At 37.1% G+C, this 19,445-nt stretch overlaps 1 protein-coding gene across 1 annotated transcript in view; it reads right to left on the bottom strand.

Annotated features, from left to right (window-relative positions):
• The window catches only part of UHRF2 (ubiquitin like with PHD and ring finger domains 2), a 71,858-nt gene that overhangs the window by 15,476 nt on the left and 36,937 nt on the right, over positions 1-19,445 (bottom strand). The window contains exons 5-9 of the mRNA XM_004004371.5: positions 11,001-11,110; positions 8,993-9,179; positions 3,442-3,565; positions 2,935-3,042; positions 55-159 (exon numbers count right to left, since the gene is read on the bottom strand). Coding sequence (XP_004004420.1) covers positions 55-159; positions 2,935-3,042; positions 3,442-3,565; positions 8,993-9,179; positions 11,001-11,110 — 634 coding nt within the window. The remainder of the gene's footprint in view (positions 1-54; positions 160-2,934; positions 3,043-3,441; positions 3,566-8,992; positions 9,180-11,000; positions 11,111-19,445) is intronic.

Genomic DNA, 19,445 nt, shown 5'->3' with positions numbered 1-19,445 from the left:
TTTTACTGAATAATCAAGACAGGTTCTAAAGAACAAGGCTGCATCATGACTTACTACTTCATCCGCAAATCCACCAGCCAGGACAAGAGAGTAAGCGCCATCATTACTCCGACCATGAATTCCACCAACATGGGGTCGATGGACACCTGCTTCACTCACCTATAATAACATCAAGTGAGACTCAAAATACCTTCAAACAGTTCATTAAGTTATATTTACAAGATGGTTTCACATATGTTACTGTATCCTAAAAGCTTCCAACTAAGAAGTGAATGTCACTCAGAATTCCGTGTTTTGCTCAGACTTGACTTCTCTCCAACTATATATTCCTCAGGTACTGAAGTAATGACTTGTAAAACTGCTCAGGCCTAGAATTTTGAGTTTCAAAATAACTATTAAATCATCATCATCCTGTGCTACTGGTAATTCCAGCTCAATTCAGGTGAAAGATAATTTACTATCAGTGTTCCAGAACTCATTTCTCATCTTTCATTATGGTACTGTTCCCTAGTCAAGTCAAAGTGAAATTGTTAGTCGCTCAGTCATGTCTGACCCTGCAACCCATGGACTGTAGCCCACCAGACTCCTCAGTCCATGGAATTCTCCAGGCAAAAATATTGGAGTGGGTTGCCATTCCCTTCTCCAGGAGATCTTCCGGACCCAGGGATTGAACCCAGGTTTCCTGCAATGCAGGCAACCCAGTCTGCAACCCAGTCAAGTCAGACAGGCAACAGTTATTTCAGCTTTATTTCTGTGTATTCTTCAAACCCATCTGGTTATAAATATTGGTGATTTGATTTCCTAATCTTCTCAAATCCATCATTTTCCACATTCACTGATATAATTCTAATTTGAGTTATGAATGCTTAAAACATTCCCTTTTCAGTGCCTCCAGCTTTGTTCCTTCAAATTCCTTCTACCCATTAAGAACAGAATAACCCTTTAGAGAACAAATCTGCTTTTAACTTTCAACTGCCTAACATGTATTAAATGGTCATAATAGTATATCAAGCCCAAGTTAAGTATTATATGTTACCTTCTCTCAATTGGGCTTCTACTTCCTTTCTCATCCTTATATCTGGTTTCTTCTTTATGGAGTTTATACATCTGAGCCCAACTACTCAGTAATACTCAAACATAGCACTCATTTTTAGTTTAGTTCAATGGGGTTACTACATTTCCCCATATACCTTTAATTCTGGCTCACTTAAACTAAGTGTCACTTCTTCATGTACTTCAAACTCCCTAAGAGAAGTATTCTATTCATTTGTTTATTACACAACTGTTCTCAGAGTAAGGCAAACTGAAATCCAAGTCTGTAAAGTGGGCTGGGTAAAGAGGTATATTAGAAGTTAATGAGAAGATGATAACAACAGAACCTGGATTTAGGCCTTGGAAACACCAAGTACTTTAGAAGCAAGGACCATCTGATTCTCAGCTTCATGAACAACCCCAAAAATAAATCTGTGCTGAATCTTCCCTATTTCCTAAACTGCAAATCTATCCTTCTAGTTGCTCAAGTCAATGGCTTCAAAGTCATCTTAGACTGTATTAATGAGGTTTTTAGAATTTGGGAATGAATGACAGGTACACAAAAAGAAAAAACAACAACAACAACAAAGAACAAGACAATTAAGTGGGAGTTGGTGATGGACAGGGAAGCCTGGCATGCTGCAGTCCATGTGGTTGCAAAGAGTTGGACTCAACTGAGCGACTAAAATGAAGTGTATTTTATAACTTTTATTTTATATATAAATATTATCAATAATGCATAGTATAAAAAATAAATATTATTGTACAGGCATACCTCAGAGATATTCCAGGTTTGGTTCCAGACCACTGCAGTAAAGTGAATATCACAACAGAGCAAGCCACATGAATTTTCTGGGTTCCCAGTACATATAAAAGCCACTATTTATACTATATTGTAGTCTTAAGTGCTTGATAGCATTATGCCCAAAAAATGTACATATCTTAATTTTAAAATGCTATCAGAAAAATGGCACCAATAGACCTGCTGGACAAAGGGTTGCCGAAAACTTTCCATTTGTAAAAAAACACAGTACTTGTTAAACTAAATGCCTGTCTTCCACAGAAAGAGGTTAACAAAACCAAAATACAGACAAAAGCCATATGTTATTTAGCTATAAGGAGGTAAATTCAGAACTTTAAAGTGACTGTCTTTTAGAAACAGAAAATGAGTGAAAAGAGTAGGTTTTTAAAATATAAACCATACACTAATATTCAACATTTCAAGCCAAGTATATGTATTACATTATTTTAATCATAAAATTTCATCAATGTTCTAAGCACCAGCGCTATTCAGCTCTTGAAAGTTTAGAATCCCATCTAACTGGAAACTAAGAGATTTTTTTTCCCTACATTAAATTTTTCACAATGAAAAAATTATCTTTCTAAAGAAGAAATTAGAAAACTACGAGAGTCTTCTTCAAGAGAAAAAGGGAAGTAATCAAATCCTTGGATTGTCTGACATTTCCTCTGACCAGTATCTTAATATTCACTGAGAAGAATTATTGCCAAAGAAAATACTGTCTAAGTGAGCTTCCTTGCAGATCAATAATATTAAATGAGAAATTACTGCATGACAGAAGATCTATTTCAAATATTGCATTTTTTGGCAAGGAAAATTCTTCAGAATACTGAATAATAACTTTAACGAGTATAACAATAACAGAAAAATAAAACAAAGTGATACAAAGGCTTAGATGATGCCCAAGTCCACGATGTTATGTTCCTCTGTCTGCTAAGCTACGAAGAAGTGCCTAATCATCCTACAGGAAACTGTTCATTTTAAAAAGTGAATGCCATATGATACTATAAACGTTAGTTCACTTAGAATAATTAACACTAACACTGCTACAATGTGAGGTATACCCAATTTTACTCTTTTGACTAAGCCAATCTGAAACATACCTGAACTCTAAATCTCCAAGTTGATCCAACAGGAACTCCAGGAATAGGTCCATAATGATTGGAAGGAACAATAGTACATTCTCTAGTGCGACCAACACAGGCCATTCCCTACAAGGTACCAAACAAGTTGTTTGAGAAATCAGTTATTTTAAATCTTAAAGAAAGCCCTTAATCCCCATAAAACGCAAATAAAATAAAACCGTACAATTTATATGATTAATATTTAACAATTTTTTTTTTCCCTTTTTTGGGGGCCACACTGCTCAGCATGCAGGATCTTAGTTCCCCAACCAGGAATCGAATTCACACCCTTTGCAGTGGAAGAGCAGAGGCTTAACCACTGGGCAATCAGGCACATCCCAACAATGTATATGATTAGTCAATATTATTATTTGTTAACATTTCAGATTATCACTTATACCATTACTACTACTGGAATCAAAACATTATAACTTACATTACAGTTATAAACATTATAGCTAGAAAGAAAAAGAATTCCTTCTTTACCCTGCCCCAATCTCTTCGGCTTTCAGTACTAGCTGATGGCATCTTGGCTTTCTTTTTACTCATCTTGAGCCTTTCACCAGCCTTTACAACTTCACTAGAATCAGTTTTACAGGAAGGACAATACCTTCAAAAAAAAAAGAGAATTTTTATAATATCATATTAACGTCAACAACAAATAATGGCCTTTCTAGTTTAGAATAACTTTTAAGATGTGTAATACTTAGTGCATATTAGAGTTTCGGTTGGCATTTCAGTACTAAACTTTCCAAAATATTTACACAATAAGCTTGCCATTCTTTTAGAGAACTTAATATTTTACTATCAAACTCAGTACACAAGCCAACAAGGCTGTCCAATCCAAATGGCACCATAAACTCTGATCTTATCACTAATTCTCAGAGTAGACATCATTCATTTGAACTTTTTACCATTAAAACAAAAATGGTAAGAATAGATGATTCTAGACTGAACAATGAACCATGGCAACTGATGTATCTCCCATCTGAACTGGTTATTAGAATTTTCAAAGTAAAAAATCTATAGCCAATTATAACAAGTATACTGGATTAAAGGATGTTTGTCTCTAGCTCAATTTTAATTATCTACAGTTGTTTATCTTTTATCCTATTTGTGGCTGTCACTCTACTGTAACTTGGGTTGTTTGTTGTTGTTTAGTCACTAAGTCGTGTCCAACTTTGAAACCCCATGACTGTAGCCTGCCAGGTTCCTCTGCCCATGGGATTTCCCAGGCAAGAATACCAGGGTGGGTTGCAATTTCCTTCTCCAGGGGATCTTCTTGACCCAGGAATCAAACCTGTGTCCCCTGCACTGGCAGGTAGATTCTTTACCACTGAGCCACCAGGGAAGCCCACTGTAACGTATACATCATTATAAGCTGCCTTGTTATCATTTTTGAAAAGCAAAGCATAAATATATATACATAGAATGAAATGGGGCTATTTTTGAGTCACAAAGAAATAGAAACTTTGGGTATATCCAAAGATCAACTTGCCATTCCACCCATTAATCTTAGATTTCTTGTTCTATATTTTCACAAAGATGATATCTATACCCACTAGTTAATTTTGAATACCTAATTATGAGATGTTACATTTAACTATAGACAAGATATATAGACAATTCAGATCTTGAGAAAATTAGCTGGGCAGTGAGACACAGAAATAAATCCAAGGCAAAATTATGTATGATAAGGCAATGAATATTATCAAGTAAAATCCCTACTAATCTGGAAATCAGGAACACTTCCAAAAATTAATTTGTGTTAAGAAAGACTGTTTTACCTGATATGCCAACCTTCTAACTATAATTTTATCAAAGATTGTATGGTGAAAGCAGGTATCATCTCTAATGAGAAAATGAGTTCAGAGACTAAATATCCAGACAATGTGATTTGGAGAAGTAGAAAAGATGTAAGGTTAAGGACCTCAATATGAATGTAGAAATACTTTACAGAGTAATCTAAGAGTCCTCTAATTATAGTCATCCCTGGGATCCATCTCTTTATCAGGTTTGTTATGAGTCCAGGTACTATTTTGGCACTGGATAGGGATAAATGTTTGTGATGAAAATATTTGCAAATAGTTAAGGAAAACTAGCACACACAAGGAATCAATTTCAGAAAATGTTAAGTGCTATAAAGGAAATATAAAGGAAATACCTGGAGTAAAGGAAAATTTGGCCTTGGAGTACAGAATGAAGCAGAGCAAAGGCTAATAGAGTTTTGCCAGGAGAATGCACTGGTCATAGCAAATACCCTCATCCAAAAACACAAAAGAACACTACACATGGACATCACCAGACGGTCCATGTGTAGTTATATTCTTTGCAGCCAGTGATGGAGAAGCTCTATACAGTCAGCAAAAACAAGACTGGGAACTGACTGTGGCACAGACCATGAACTCCTTATTGCCAAATTCAGACTAAAATTGAAGAAAGAAAACCACTAGACATTCCAGGTATGACCTAAATCAACTCCCTTATTATTATACACTGGAAGTGACAAATAGATTCAAGGGACTAGATCTGATAGAATGCCTGAAGAACTAGGGATGGAGCTTTGTGACATTGTACAGGAGACAGGGAGCAAGACAATCCCCAATAAAAATAAATGCAAAAAGGCAAAATGGCTGTCTGAGGAGGCCTTACAAATAGCTTTAAAAGAAGAGAAGCAAAGAGGAAAGGAGTAAAAGAAAGATATACCCATTTGAATGTAGAATTCCAAAGAATAGTAAGGAAAGATAAGGAAGCCTTCCTCAGTGATCAATGCAAAGAAATAGAGGAAAACAACAGAATGGTAAAGTCTAGAGATCTCTTTAAAAAAACTAGAGATACCAAGGGAACACTTCATGCAAAGATGGGCACAATAAAGGACAGAAATGGTATGGACCTAACAGAAGCAGAAGATATTAAGAAGAGGTGGCAAGAATACACGGAAGAACTATACAAAAAAGATCTTCACGACCCAGATAATCACAATGGTGTGATCACTCACCTAGAGCCAGATATCCTGGAATGCAAAGTCAAGTGGGCTTTAGGAAGCATCACTACGAACAAAGCTAGTGCAGGTGATGGAATTCCAGTGGAGCTATTTAAAATCCTGAAAGATGATGCTGTGAAAGTGCTGCTCTCAATATGCCAGCAAATTTGGAAACCTCAGCAGTGGCCACAGAGAGAAAAAACTGGAGAAAGTCAGTTTTCATGCCAATCCCAAAGAAAGGTAATGCCAAAGAATCCTCAAACTACTGCACAATCGTGCTCATCTCAGATGATAGTAAAGTATTGCTCAAAATTGTCCAAGCCAGGCTTCAATAGCACGTGAACTGTGAACTTCCAGATGTTCAAGCTGGATTTAGAAAAGGCAGAGGAACCAGAGATCAAATTGCCAACATCTGCTGGATCATCGAAAAAGCAAGAGAGTTCCAGAAAAACATCTACTTCTGCTTTATTGACTATGCCAAAGCCTTTGACTGTGTGGACCACAACAAACCATGGAAAATTCTGAAAGAGATGGGAACACCAGACCACCTGACCTGCCTCTTGAGAAATCTGTATGCAGGTCAGGAAGCAACAGTTATAACTGGACATGGAATAACAGACTGGTTCCAAATCAGGAAAGGAGTACATCAAGGTTGTGTATTTGTCACCCTGCTTATTTAACTTATATGCAGAGTACATCATGAGAAACGCTGGGCTGGATGAAGCACAAGCTGGAATCAAGATTGCCAGGAGAAATATCAATAACCTCAGATGTGCAGATGACACCACCCTTATGGCAGAAAGCGAAGAAGAACTAAAGAGCCTCTTGAAAGTAAAAGAGGAGAGTGAAATAGTTGACTTAAAATTCAACACTCAGAAAACTAAGATCATGGCATCTTGTCCCATCACTTCATGGGAAATAGATGGGAAACAGTGGAAACAATGACAGACTTTATTTCTTGGGCTCCAAAATCACTGCAGATTGACTGCAGCCATGAAATTAAAAGACGCTTGCTCCTTGTAAGGAAAGTTATGACCAACCTAGACAGCTTATTAAAAAGCAAAGACATTATTACTTTGCCAGCAAAGGTCCGTCTAGTCAAAGCTTTGCTTTTTCCAGTAGTCATGTATGGATGTGATGCATGCTAAATTGCTTCAGTCGTGTCCAACGCTGTGCAACCCCATGATCAGCAGCCCACCAGGCTCTTCTGTCCATGGAATTCTCTAGGCAAGAATACTGGAGTGGGTTGCCATTTCCTTCTCTATATGGATGTGAGAGTTGGACTATAAAGCAAGCTGAGCACCAAAGAATTGATGCTTTTGAACTATGATACTGGAAAAGACTCTTGACAGTCCCTTGGACTGTAAGGAGATCCAACCAGTCCATTCTAAAGGAAATCAGTCCTGAATATTCACTGGAAGGACTGATGCTGAAGCTGAAACTCCAATTCTTTGGCCACCTCATGCAAAGAACTGACTCAGTGGAAAAGACCCTCATTGCTGGGAAAGATTGAGGGCAGGAGGAGAAGGGGATGACAGAGGATGAGATGGTTGGATGGCATCACCAAGTCAATGGACATGAGTTTGAGTAAACTCCGGGAGTTGGTGATGGACAGGGAGGCCTGGTGTGCTACAGTCCATGGGGTTGCAAAGAATTGGACACGACTGAGCAACTGAACTGAACTGACTGATAAAGGAAATACATCAGGGTTAGTCCTATTCCAGATGAGATTAGAAGAGCCAAACCTATCAAGAGTCAAGCAAAGAGACATTAAATGTAAAGGTCCTGAGGCATAATAAGGAATGGTATGTTCTGAAGAACATTAAAAGTAGGCAGAGGTCGGTTCACAGAAGGCAAGGGTTTAGATCTTATTCTAAATTCAACAGGAAGACATTAGGGGTTTTAAACAGGTGAGTATTCTGATTCAGGATTTAGATCATTCTGCTGCTATGGCAGGAAGGATAACTGGTGAAAGCAAGACGACTAGCTGTGCATTTACTATAGAGTTCCTAGTGACTCCGCTGGTAAAGAATCCACTTGTCAACGCAGGAGATGCCAGAGACTCAGGTTCAATTCCTGGGTTGCAAAGATCCCAGAGAAGGCAATGGGAACCCACTCCAGTACTCCTGCCTGGAAAATTCCATGGACAAAGGAGCCTGGCAGGCTACAGTCCCTGAGGTCGTAGAGTCAGACACAACTGAGCATACATGCACACACATAGAGTTCAGGGTACAGATGGGGGCTGAGCTGGGTAATGAGAGTAGAACTGTCAGATTTGCTAATGTTATTGGATATAGAGTATGTGACAAAGGAGAAGCGAGAACTGAAATCAAATTCAGCTTTTTCCTCAATAGGTGGATGAGACAAAGATTTATCTTTATTATTATTATTATGATTGAGTGAGGAGTAGGATTTCAGTGGACATGTTTGTGGAAATCAAGATCTCCACTTGGAGCCACTTATTCTGTAATACTAGTCAAGCAAGCAGTTGAATACAGGAACATAAAGTTCAGGTAAGGCTGGGTCTGAAAATATAAATTCTGAACCAATTGCTTGGTATTTAAAGTCTCATCATTGCATGAAACCATCTAGGGAGCACTTGGGAAAATAAAAGAGGAAAGTGGTAAGAGATACAGTGGGAAAAATCAACTAAAAAACACTGTGCAAGACTCTCTACAGTAACGTAAAGTGTCTGAAGCAAAGGAGTAATGACCAAATGTGCATTTTTGAAAGAACACAGACTCATATTGGAGAAAGGACTGGAGGGATTAAAAAACGGAGAGATCAGTTCAGAAGCTGTTGTATAGTAACTGAATAAAGGTACCAATGCCAAATAACCACTAGTTATACAATTTTAAGCACTTCAGTATACATTATGCAGGCCACTCGTCTTCTAAGATGGACCGCATCTCTGCTAAGAGAAGATGTGTATCTCTCTCAATAAGTCCACCTCTTACATATTTGTATCTTTAGAAATCTACTTTTGGGGTTTCAAATACATATTGCACATTCAATTCTTACTTAGTAACAACAAAAATTCCCTGATAATCATACCAGTATTCCTCTTCAGGGACCTTATCCAAAGGAGGATTCAGGCAGTAAATATGATAGGCCATGTTACATTCATCACATAGAACTTGCATGTTGGGTTCTTGTTTTCCACCACATACATGACAGGAGCAAGAACGGCATTTCTTATTTGGGTCTCCACCACAAGAATCACATTCAGGGTCATTTTTCCCTATTAAGAACAAAATTATAGCAAGCCCAGTCTTAAAATCATTTTTATGTCTATGAATCTTATAAAGAAAAACCCATGAGAAATAGCACACAGCCTTTTTTTTTTAAACAAAAAGAACCATATGGAATAATTCAGTGCAAGACTTTAATATTCCCCAAATGTGCATCAAGATGTATAGAGGTAATGCAGTTAACTCATGGGGCATCATAAGATATATTAAAATTTCCAGTGAAATAACTGAACAAAGTTGTTCCAAAATGGAAGTGTTAGGTATCATCTGTTCTGCAGATCCAAACCTTTCCCCAGGTGGACTAAACTAGGAGGGGTACACCTGTTAGAAGTCAGCAAATCCATTTTGGTTTTGCTATGCCCCCAACATATTCTTTATTAGTAAATACAGTACTAACAGTTGATTTTTTTAAATCTTACTTAGCAATTGGTTCAGAATTCTGGCAACTAACAGGTTCCACTTATTGCCCACCCCTCCCCTGCCAGTCTCTCCCATCTAAATCCAAAATACTTTTTTGCCAAAATGTTCGTTTAAAATTATAAAATAAACATACATACACAAAAGTCTTATAGTAATGCTCACTAACATCAAGTTAAATTTATAAGAACTATAATATAGAGATAGCCAAATATATTAAAAAAATGAAACTGCAGAATAAAGTTTTTATACAGAACTGTATAAACACACAAAGATGAATTATATCGATACAGAAAGATGTCTAGAATGACATGCTGCCAAAGGTATGTTTACATTTCTGGTTTAGAGAGTTATCAGTGGCAGTCTGGCTGTGGCTCTGAAATGGTTTCCTTACACAGAAGTTCAAAGTTGTAGCTATAACATGATTAGCATTAGGCAAAGAACATATATATGCAGATATACTGACAGAGAAAACACAAGAAAAATCTAGTCAATTTTTCTTTTGTGTTTTACTGAGAGCAAGTCACATTAAACAAGTTTACTCAAGAAGTTACCTCTATCCCTAGAATATAACCATACAATCATACACAGAATGCCTTCAAGTTCTTAATTCAAGTCTAGATGTATTAGCATTGCAGTCTCAAAAATGAGTATGGCTTAAACCAGTAACACGGAAGTCTAGTTATTAATCTGTTAAAGGACTTGTCTTGCTCTAATTCTGCATTACTGTGGTTAAGAAGAGGATAGGCAGGACACTTTAATCTTGAATATTTCTTTTGTCAAAATATATGAGACACTGACATCGACATATGGCAAAAGCTCAATGAATTCTTCTCCACACACACACAAATCAGAATTAACAGAGTATGAGACACTGTAACCTATTTGGAAAGACAGCAATTGAACTATGAAGGAAAAGACTTAGAATTTAGTCCTACCTTTGTTACTAACTAGCTGCATGAAATTACGTTACATACGAGATGAGGCTGCATTCTAATGATTACATAAACCATTCATTACCTCCCAGAAATTCAGGGCTCAACCAGGATTATTCTTCTCAGGCTCTACTAGTATAAAAATAAGGCTCATTTATTAAATATTAATCTTAAATGGCCACATTACCAAAGTGGGTTTTTTATCTGGACAGACTATAATAAAGGAAACATCAAGAAAATGGAAATAAAATGCCAAGATGAGAAAATACTCTTCGAAAACAAATTTTATCATTTGAGAAAAATCCATTAAACCAAATTGATCTTATATCAAAATGGTTGTCTTGAAAATAAATTTGTATGGTTTTTAGTTTTGTACTTCCTCAAAAGTCATTCCCTGGCCAGTCAAAATGGCAATCCTGAACAATACATGCAGTCTCAGCCCATAAGAAAGATCCATACTTAAAAACTTTCCATCTGCCAATGAAAGAGGATGGGCTCCAGGTTTCTCGATCTTGAAGATTTCATTTATGAATCTTATCTGGCAGTCATTTAATTTTCCTTCAGAACCCCTGTTTAAACAAGAAGAAAGGTTAGCAAAATCTAAACCATATGCAAATCAGCAAAATATAAACCATATGCAAATAGTAATTAAAAGTCAGTTTCAAAACTCACTGAACACTACTAAAAATGGGGTAATAGCTATTCTAATCACTGAATTATTGTTTCCAGCAGTAGGAAAAGTCCAGTGATTAATATTTGAAGTTAAAATGTAACTTTAATATTAGGGGAAAAGAAATCAAGACTTAGATCATCTGGTGAGAAGACACCTATCTTGTAAATTTAAAGATACAGTAAAATGATACTCCCAATTAAAACAAAAGATTTAAACATATTTCCAATAAACATGCACGTTTCTGAGTAAACAGATGACCTCATTACAAAGAAAAGTCTTTCAAATACTAAGCCTTATTTTTCACAGACATATTTATAGCTATTTGCATATACTTCTTCAAAGTTTCTTGCTGTAACTATAGATTTATATAATTCTCCTTTTAATCTATCAACTTTTGCTTTATATTTTTGAAGATATACAGACTAAGAATACTTAAATGTTCTTATGAAATGTCTTTCTATCTCTAGTAACACATTTTGTATCACAAGGGTACCTTTGGTTTTTTGGGTTACTATTTGCTTGGTGACTTTTTCAAATATTTCACCTTTCTTTTAAAACTTCTAACATAGAATGCAAACAAATGCAGAAAATTTATAGACAGATGTATAGTTTAGCCAATTAAAAGGCACATATCCTTGTAATCAACCAAGACAAGAGATAGGACTATCAACCCCCTCAGCACTTCACATCCTCCCTCCAAGTCAAAACCTCTTCACTCCCTCCCATGAGTCACTTTTACCTTCATTTTCTTCAGTCTTCTCACCTGTCTTCCTCCCTAAGTATATGATATAGTTCTGTGTTTCAAAAACTAAATTCCCAATCTTTTCCCTTATAACTTGTTGACGAACCCCCACCATTTGTCCTACAGTTTCCCCTGGTTTTGATTTTGATATCTGAATTCCCTAAGTTCATTTCAGTTTTTTCTGTCATTTGTGTTTCCAGTAAATCAGTAGTTGGTCTGGTGAAAAGGTCAAAAACCGTTGCTTTGAGGCATGTTTTTAAAAATGTGTACTGGAACACAGCTAGGCCTATTCATTTATGTATTCTCTATGGCTGGTTTCACGCTACAGCAGCAGAGTTGAGTTGTGACAGAGACCATCTGGCGGCCAAAGGTTAAACTATTCACTATCTGGCTCTTTACAGAATAGAACTGCCAACCTTCTTCTCAATGTTTACTCAAATAGGTTCATTTTTTGAGTTAAATCATCTACAGGTCTATTTTCATCAGTAAGCACCTAATTATTTAGTTGTCTTTTCCTATGATGATAGCAGCCACAGATGCTCAACAACTAGATTAATCCGCTGCTGCTGCTGCTGCTGCTAAGTCGCTTCAGTCGTGTCTGACTCTGTGCGACCCCATAGACGGCAGCCCACCAGGCTCCCCCGGCCCTGGGATTCTCCAGGCAAGAACACTGGAGTGGGTTGCCATTTCCTTCTCCAATGCATGAAAGTGAAAAGTGAAAGTGAAGTCGCTCAGCCGTTTCCAACTCTTTGCAACCCCATGGTCTGCAGCCTACCAGGCTCCTCTGTCCATGGGATTTTCCAGGTGAAAGTACTGGAGTGGGGTGCCATTACCTTCTCCAGATTAATTCACTGGGGATTGGATAATGTTGACATTCTAGTTCTTTCACTCCCTTTTCACTTATTTGCTGAAATAATTCCATAAACAGAAACATGACCACATCAATTATTTGGTAACTCAGTGGTATAGCTCATATAACAAATACAAATGGAATACTTTTTTTAAGCAGTGAAAAAAAAAAAAAAAAGCTCTCAAACATTCTATGCAGTTGACCAATCAGTTTCTATATTACTATGAGTTTACATATTTGAGGTGTTTCAATCCACTTTAGTTATTATTTGCCTTATTGATGGTCAAATTGTCTCATCTTCAGCCAATGGAATCTTCCAGTTGATTCTCAAATCTTTCTGACAGGAGTTTAGCAGTCTTTGTGGGCTTTCTTGTTTTCTGCGAGACAAGATGTTCCTAGTTCTTCTTGTACATTTCTGCCTCTAGTCTGTCCTATTATCTCCAGTGAAGCCTGGTTTTTTAGGGGGGTGTGTGTGGGTGTGTGTGTGTGTGCTTAAGTCTCTCAGTCATGTCTGACTCTTTGTGACCTCATGGACTGGGCCCTGCCAGGCTCTTCTGTCCATGGGGATTCTTCAGTTAAGAATACTGGAGTGGGTTGCCATGTCCTCCTCCATGAATCTTCCCAACCCAGGGACTGAACCCAGTTCTCCCGCATTGCAGGCAGATTCTTTACTGTCTGAGCCACAGGGAAGCCCAAGAATACTGGAGTGGATAAGCCTATCTCTTCACAGGGGAACTTCCCAAGCCAGGAATTGAACCAGGGTCTCCTGAATTGTAGGTGGATTTTTTACCAGCTGAGCTATCTGGGAAGCCTTCTTTTAGGTGGAAATGGTTATTTCAAGACCACAATTTAGGCACTAAAAAGCTTATTGCAACTGGACTGATTGCTATTTTCAGGTCTTTTTAGTGGACAAACCTACAAAATTGAGACCTACACATTAATACATATGCAAGATACCTCATGAGATCATGCAAACACTTTCTGTTCAAATTCAGGACTGAAGGGAAAGTTGGCTTTTGACAAAGCAATTATTTATCTCTTTCTCTTTTCTTTCACGATCAGAAAATCCTAGTTCTCGAAGACAGCAGGGATGCCTAAATGAGAATGCTACAAGTACTTCTTTGCTTTATTCCATGTTACACATAAGACATTTTCACCAGGTGTCATTAGGATTATAGAAAATACTTAAAAATTTCTTCCATGTATTACAGTTACGGCTATAGTGTCATACCATAAAGCTGTTACATACTACCCATAAAGCCATTACATATTATATTTTCTCCTTTATGTACCTCCTTTAGTCCTATTTCTAGATACAGAAAATTTAACTTCAAGTTAGATGGCACTCCAACGTAACTAGCAGAAGTAAAATCAAGTATCTGAAAGAACCCAACTTTAGTCAGTCCAATAGCAATTTTAAGATACACCCTAATTTCACAGATGTTAAAATACAGAAAAGTTCATTTCAGATTCTATGAAATACTGTATTTCCTGAATATCTATTTAAACTAGTTCTTAGAACAAGGTCTGACACACAGCAGCAAAAACAAAAATCAAAGCATTAACATTCTAGTGGTATGACTGGCAAAATAATAGGCCCCAAAGATATCTGTTATCAGCCCAGGAACCTATGAATATATTACCTTACATGGCAAAAGGGACTTTGCAGACATTATGAAGTTAATAACCTTTAAATAGGATTATCTAGATAGACCAAAGGTAATCATGGGGGAATCTTGAAAGTAGAAGAGCGAAGAAAGAGCTGAAGATGATGTGACTAAAAACGAATAGTCAAAGATACAACTTTGTTGGCTTTAAAAATGGAGGAAGTAGGCCATAGGCCAAGGAACTGGGAGATCCCTACAATCTTAAAAAGGCAAGGAAATATATATATTTTTTCAGAGTATCCAAAACGGAACACAACTCTGCTGATACTTTTAGCCCAGTGAATTCTGTAAGTCTTCTGCCTTACAGAACTGTAAAATAGTAAGTTGTATTATTTAAGCTACTGCTGCTGCTGCTAAGTCGCTTCAGTCATGTCTGACTCTCTGCGACCCCATAGACGGCAGCCCACCAGGCTCCGCCATCCCTGGGATTCTCCAGGCAAGAACACTGGAGTGGGTTGCCATTTCCTTCTCCAATGCATGAAAGTGAATTCACTCAGTCATGTCCAACTCTTCACGACCCCATGGACTGCAGCCTACCAGGCTCCTCCGTCCATGGGATTTTCCAGGCAAGAGTACTGGAGTGGGTTGCCATTGCCTTCCCCGATTTAAGCCACTGAAGTCTGTGGTAATTTGTTACAGCAATAATAGGAAACTAATACAAGTAGGGCAAGAGAGAATAATAAATGTCAGGTGATAATCAGTATCATAAAGAAATTAAGTTAGACTAAAGGAGAATTTAAGTAACCCATGCCGGGTGTGTATGATTTTACATAGCATGATCAAGAAAGTTGTCTTTCAAAGTGATGTTTGAATAAAGAAATAAAACGAAAGACAAAGCCAGTCAATGAATACTGGTGTGGAGCAGACCAGTGAGAGGAAATGGTCAAGGGCACACGCTCTGAAACAGAAGCACGTCTGTATGATTAAGCAACACAAGGAGGCCAATACGATTGGAAGACAGTGAACTCTGATTTAACTTGATATAACTTGATATGGACATCAAGTTTATAAATCTGTAAAAATGGCACATTCAACAATAAAATCATCACTAGAGATGTTATGATAAACAAGTATAGATAAAATTTAGTAAATGAAACCCTATAAAAAAGACGCAAAATATGCTATGTATATTCATAGTTTGAGTGAGGTTAAATTTTTTTGCTATAGGATTCAAATTCTACTTAGGAAACTCGAATCTAGTATAATTTCATGTAGTATTAAGTATACAAGAGTAAGTGAACAAAAGTTTAAAAAATGGATTTAAACTCTAGACTTCTATTTTCTTCAAAGCTCAAATAGAAATGACAAGTGAAAAATAGAATGTGTTAACTAGAATTAGATAGTTTAAGCATATTCGCCTTTTGGTACTCACATTAAAAATTAGAAACAATAATGAACTTTAACTCCAAGTTCCCTTATCAAATCTCCAAGGCAGATTAAAAATCATGTCCTCTATTTGCTTCTTCCTTTGCACCTTATAGTTCTATATAATCATTACAGGAAAAAAAAAAAAAAAAAAAAAACTTTGTACAAAGAAAACTCAGCCCCAAAGACCTTAACTGAGAAGTTCTAATAAACATTCAAGAAAAGGACAGAAATTCTACCATAAAATAGAAAAATATTACAGCACACTATTTTTATAAAATTAACATAATTTGTAAAGGATAGCTAGATAGGAAAGATAATATACAGATTTCACTCACTAACAAATGGAAAAGTCCTACACAAAATACTGTTAAGCCAAATCCAGGAAAGCATACCTAAAAAATACCTGTCAAACACTGTAAGTATTGGTAAAATGTTCAACAAAGTTTTTTCTTGGCGATCAGGGTGGAAAGAAAAATAAGATACCTACTTCACCACCTCCTTCTAACCACCAAGCGGCAACTGGTGAATGAAGACAAAGTTAGGGATCAAAGGAAAAAGAACACATAAATGTAATTCATGGAGAAGGGAATGGCAAACCACTCCAATATTCTTGCCTGGGAAATTCTATGGACAGAGGAGCCTGGCAGGCTATAGTCCGTGGGATCGCAAAGAGTCGGACACGACTGAGTGACTAACACAAACATAATTCACAGTTATGTTTACAATCATAAAAACCCCAAAACAACCTACACGTAAATTAAAATTAATAACTCTAGTAAAGCTAATCGATCCAAAATCAAAGGTTATTTACATACCAGTAAGAAAGAAAAATGAAATTTATTTATTTATAACAAGTGCTACCTGAGGCTAAGTAAGAATAAAAGACACATAAGATCAGACCTCTGGAGAGAATTCTACCAGGCTGAGTCATATAATTGTCAACATTCAAATATTTTGAATCTATAAAAACATTTCATACAGTCCAATCTAATAAAAAGGGCTTCCCAGGTGGCACCAGGGGTAAAGAATCCACCTACCAATGCAGAAGACACAGGGACATGGGTTCAATCCCTGGGTTGGGAAAATCCCCTTGAGAAGGAAATGGCAACCTATTCGATTATTCTTGCCCAGAAAATCTCATGGACAGAGGAGCCTGGGGGTGGCTACAGTCTATGGGATCACAGAGTCAGACATTACTGAGCGCACATGCCTAACCTAATAAAAACATGACAAAATCATATTAAAGGCCTAAATAAATGCAAAGAAATCACACCCATAGATTAGATTTAATCCTGTACCTCTCAAATTCCTAATGGTTTTTATGTAGGTGTTACCAAGGTGACTAGAATGCTCTGTCATATTATGAAAGTATGAAACTTATGTAAGGATATACAAAATAAACCAATGATACAAAATAGATACATCCATACATTAGATGGATGAATGGCCTTTTAAATGAATGATGCCAGGAAAAATGATTATTCACATGTATTAAGGCAAGTCTAATGTTTACCTCACATTGTACCAAAAAACCTACTTCAAGTGGGTTAAAGAGCTAAAGAAAGCTGGTATTAAGCTTTTATAAGGTAATAATGGAGAATATAATCTATGAGTAGGACGAAGTTTCTCCCCTCTGCTCCACTCCATGTTTTACTGAGATATAACCGACGTACAATTGTCTAAGTCTAAGGTATACCAGACCACCTGACCTGCCTCCTGAGAAATCTGTATGCAGGTCAAGAAGCCAACAGTTAGAACTGGACATGGAACGACAGACTGGTTCCAAATAGGAAAAGGAGTATGTCAAGGCTGTATATTGTCACACTGCTTATTTAACTTATATGCAGAGTACATCATGAGAAATGCTGGGCTGGATGAAACACAAGCTGGAATCAAGATTATTGGGAGAAATATCAAGAACCTCAGATATGCAGATGACACCACCCTTATGGCAGAAAGTGAAGAGGAACTCAAAAGCCTCTTGATGAAAGTCAAAGAGGAGAGTGAAAAAGTTGGCTTAAAGCTCAACATTCAGAAAACAAAGATCATGGCATCTGGTCCCATCACTTCATGGCAAAGATGGGGAAACAGTGGAAACAATGACAGACTTTATTTTGGGGGGCTCCAAAATCACTGCAGATGGTGACTGCAGCCATGAAATTAAAAGATACTTGCTTCTTGGAAGAAAAGTTATGACCAACCTAGACAGCTTATTAAAAAGCAGACATATTACTTTGCCAACAAAGGTCTGTCTAGTCAAAGCTAGACATGAAGTTTTTCCAGTAGTCATGTATAGATGTGAGAGTTGGACTATGAAGAAAGCTGAACACCAAAGAATTGATGCTTTTGAAGTGTGGTGTTGGAGAAGACTTGAGAGTCCCTTGGACAGCAAAGAGATCCAACCAGTCCATCCTAAAGGAAATCAGTCCTGAATATTCATTGGAAGGACTGATGTTGAAGCTGAAACTCCAACACTTTGGCCACCTGATGCGAAGAACTGATTCATCTGAAAAGACCCTGATGCTGAGAAAGACTGAAGGTGGGAGGAGGAGATGACAGAGGATGAGATGGTTGGATGGCTCATCACAGACTCAATGGACATGAGTCTGACTAGGCTCCAGGAGTTGGTGATGGACAGGGAGGCCTGGTGTGCTGCAGTCCATGGGATCATAAAAAGTCAGCCACGACTGAGCTACTGAACTGAACTGAAGGTGTACAACATAATGACTTAATATACAGAAAAGCGATTACCACAAAAAGATTAGTTAACATCCAACACCCCACAGTTACAAATTTTTTCCTTGTGATGAAAATTTTTAAGATCTACTCTCTAAGCAGCTTTCAAATATACAGTACATTATTAACTATAGTCACCATGCTATACATTATATCCCTAGAACTTATATATCATAACTGGAAGTTTGTACCTTTTAACCACTCTCACCCATCTCCCACCCTGACTAACCCTCGGAAGGTTTCTTAAACCACGATACAGAAACTATAAGCATTAAGGGAAATTTTTGATAAATTCGACAACCTAAAATTAAGACTAATTCAAACACAGGAAAAAAAGATTAGCCACAGAATTGAAGTAGGTATTTTCTCCATATATAACTGAAATGGTCAAGTCCGTAACTAGAACTCCTAAAAATTCAATGAGAGACTACCTAATTAACTACAACATACACCAATGCTTGAAACAGGATTCTTACAAGAGATATCCAAATAGCCAATAAACATATGGTTCTCAAACTCATTAATAGTCAGGGAAACGTAAATTAACACCACAACAGTGTATTATTAGAAACTCACCTGAGTACCAAAAACTCAAGTCCGACAAAATTAAGTGTTGTTAAGAATGCAGAGCAATTTGAACTCACTATGGTCGAAGTGGAATCTGGTTACAACCACTTAAATATTTGGTTCTATCTACTAAAGTTAGAGATGCACAAGTTCTACAATCAAGTGATTCTACTTCTAGAAAAGACTCACCCAACAGAAACTAACACACATAAGCACCAGGACAGAAGTATGTCATGGAAGCACTGTCTGTAACAGCACCAAACTCTTTTCAGTGAAGGGAAAAGATTTCTAACAATGAAAA

This window comes from Ovis aries, chromosome 2 (genome assembly GCF_016772045.2).
Source record: "Ovis aries strain OAR_USU_Benz2616 breed Rambouillet chromosome 2, ARS-UI_Ramb_v3.0, whole genome shotgun sequence".
NCBI lineage: Eukaryota > Metazoa > Chordata > Mammalia > Artiodactyla > Bovidae > Ovis > Ovis aries.
This window is presented reverse-complemented; position numbering and strand designations above follow the sequence as displayed.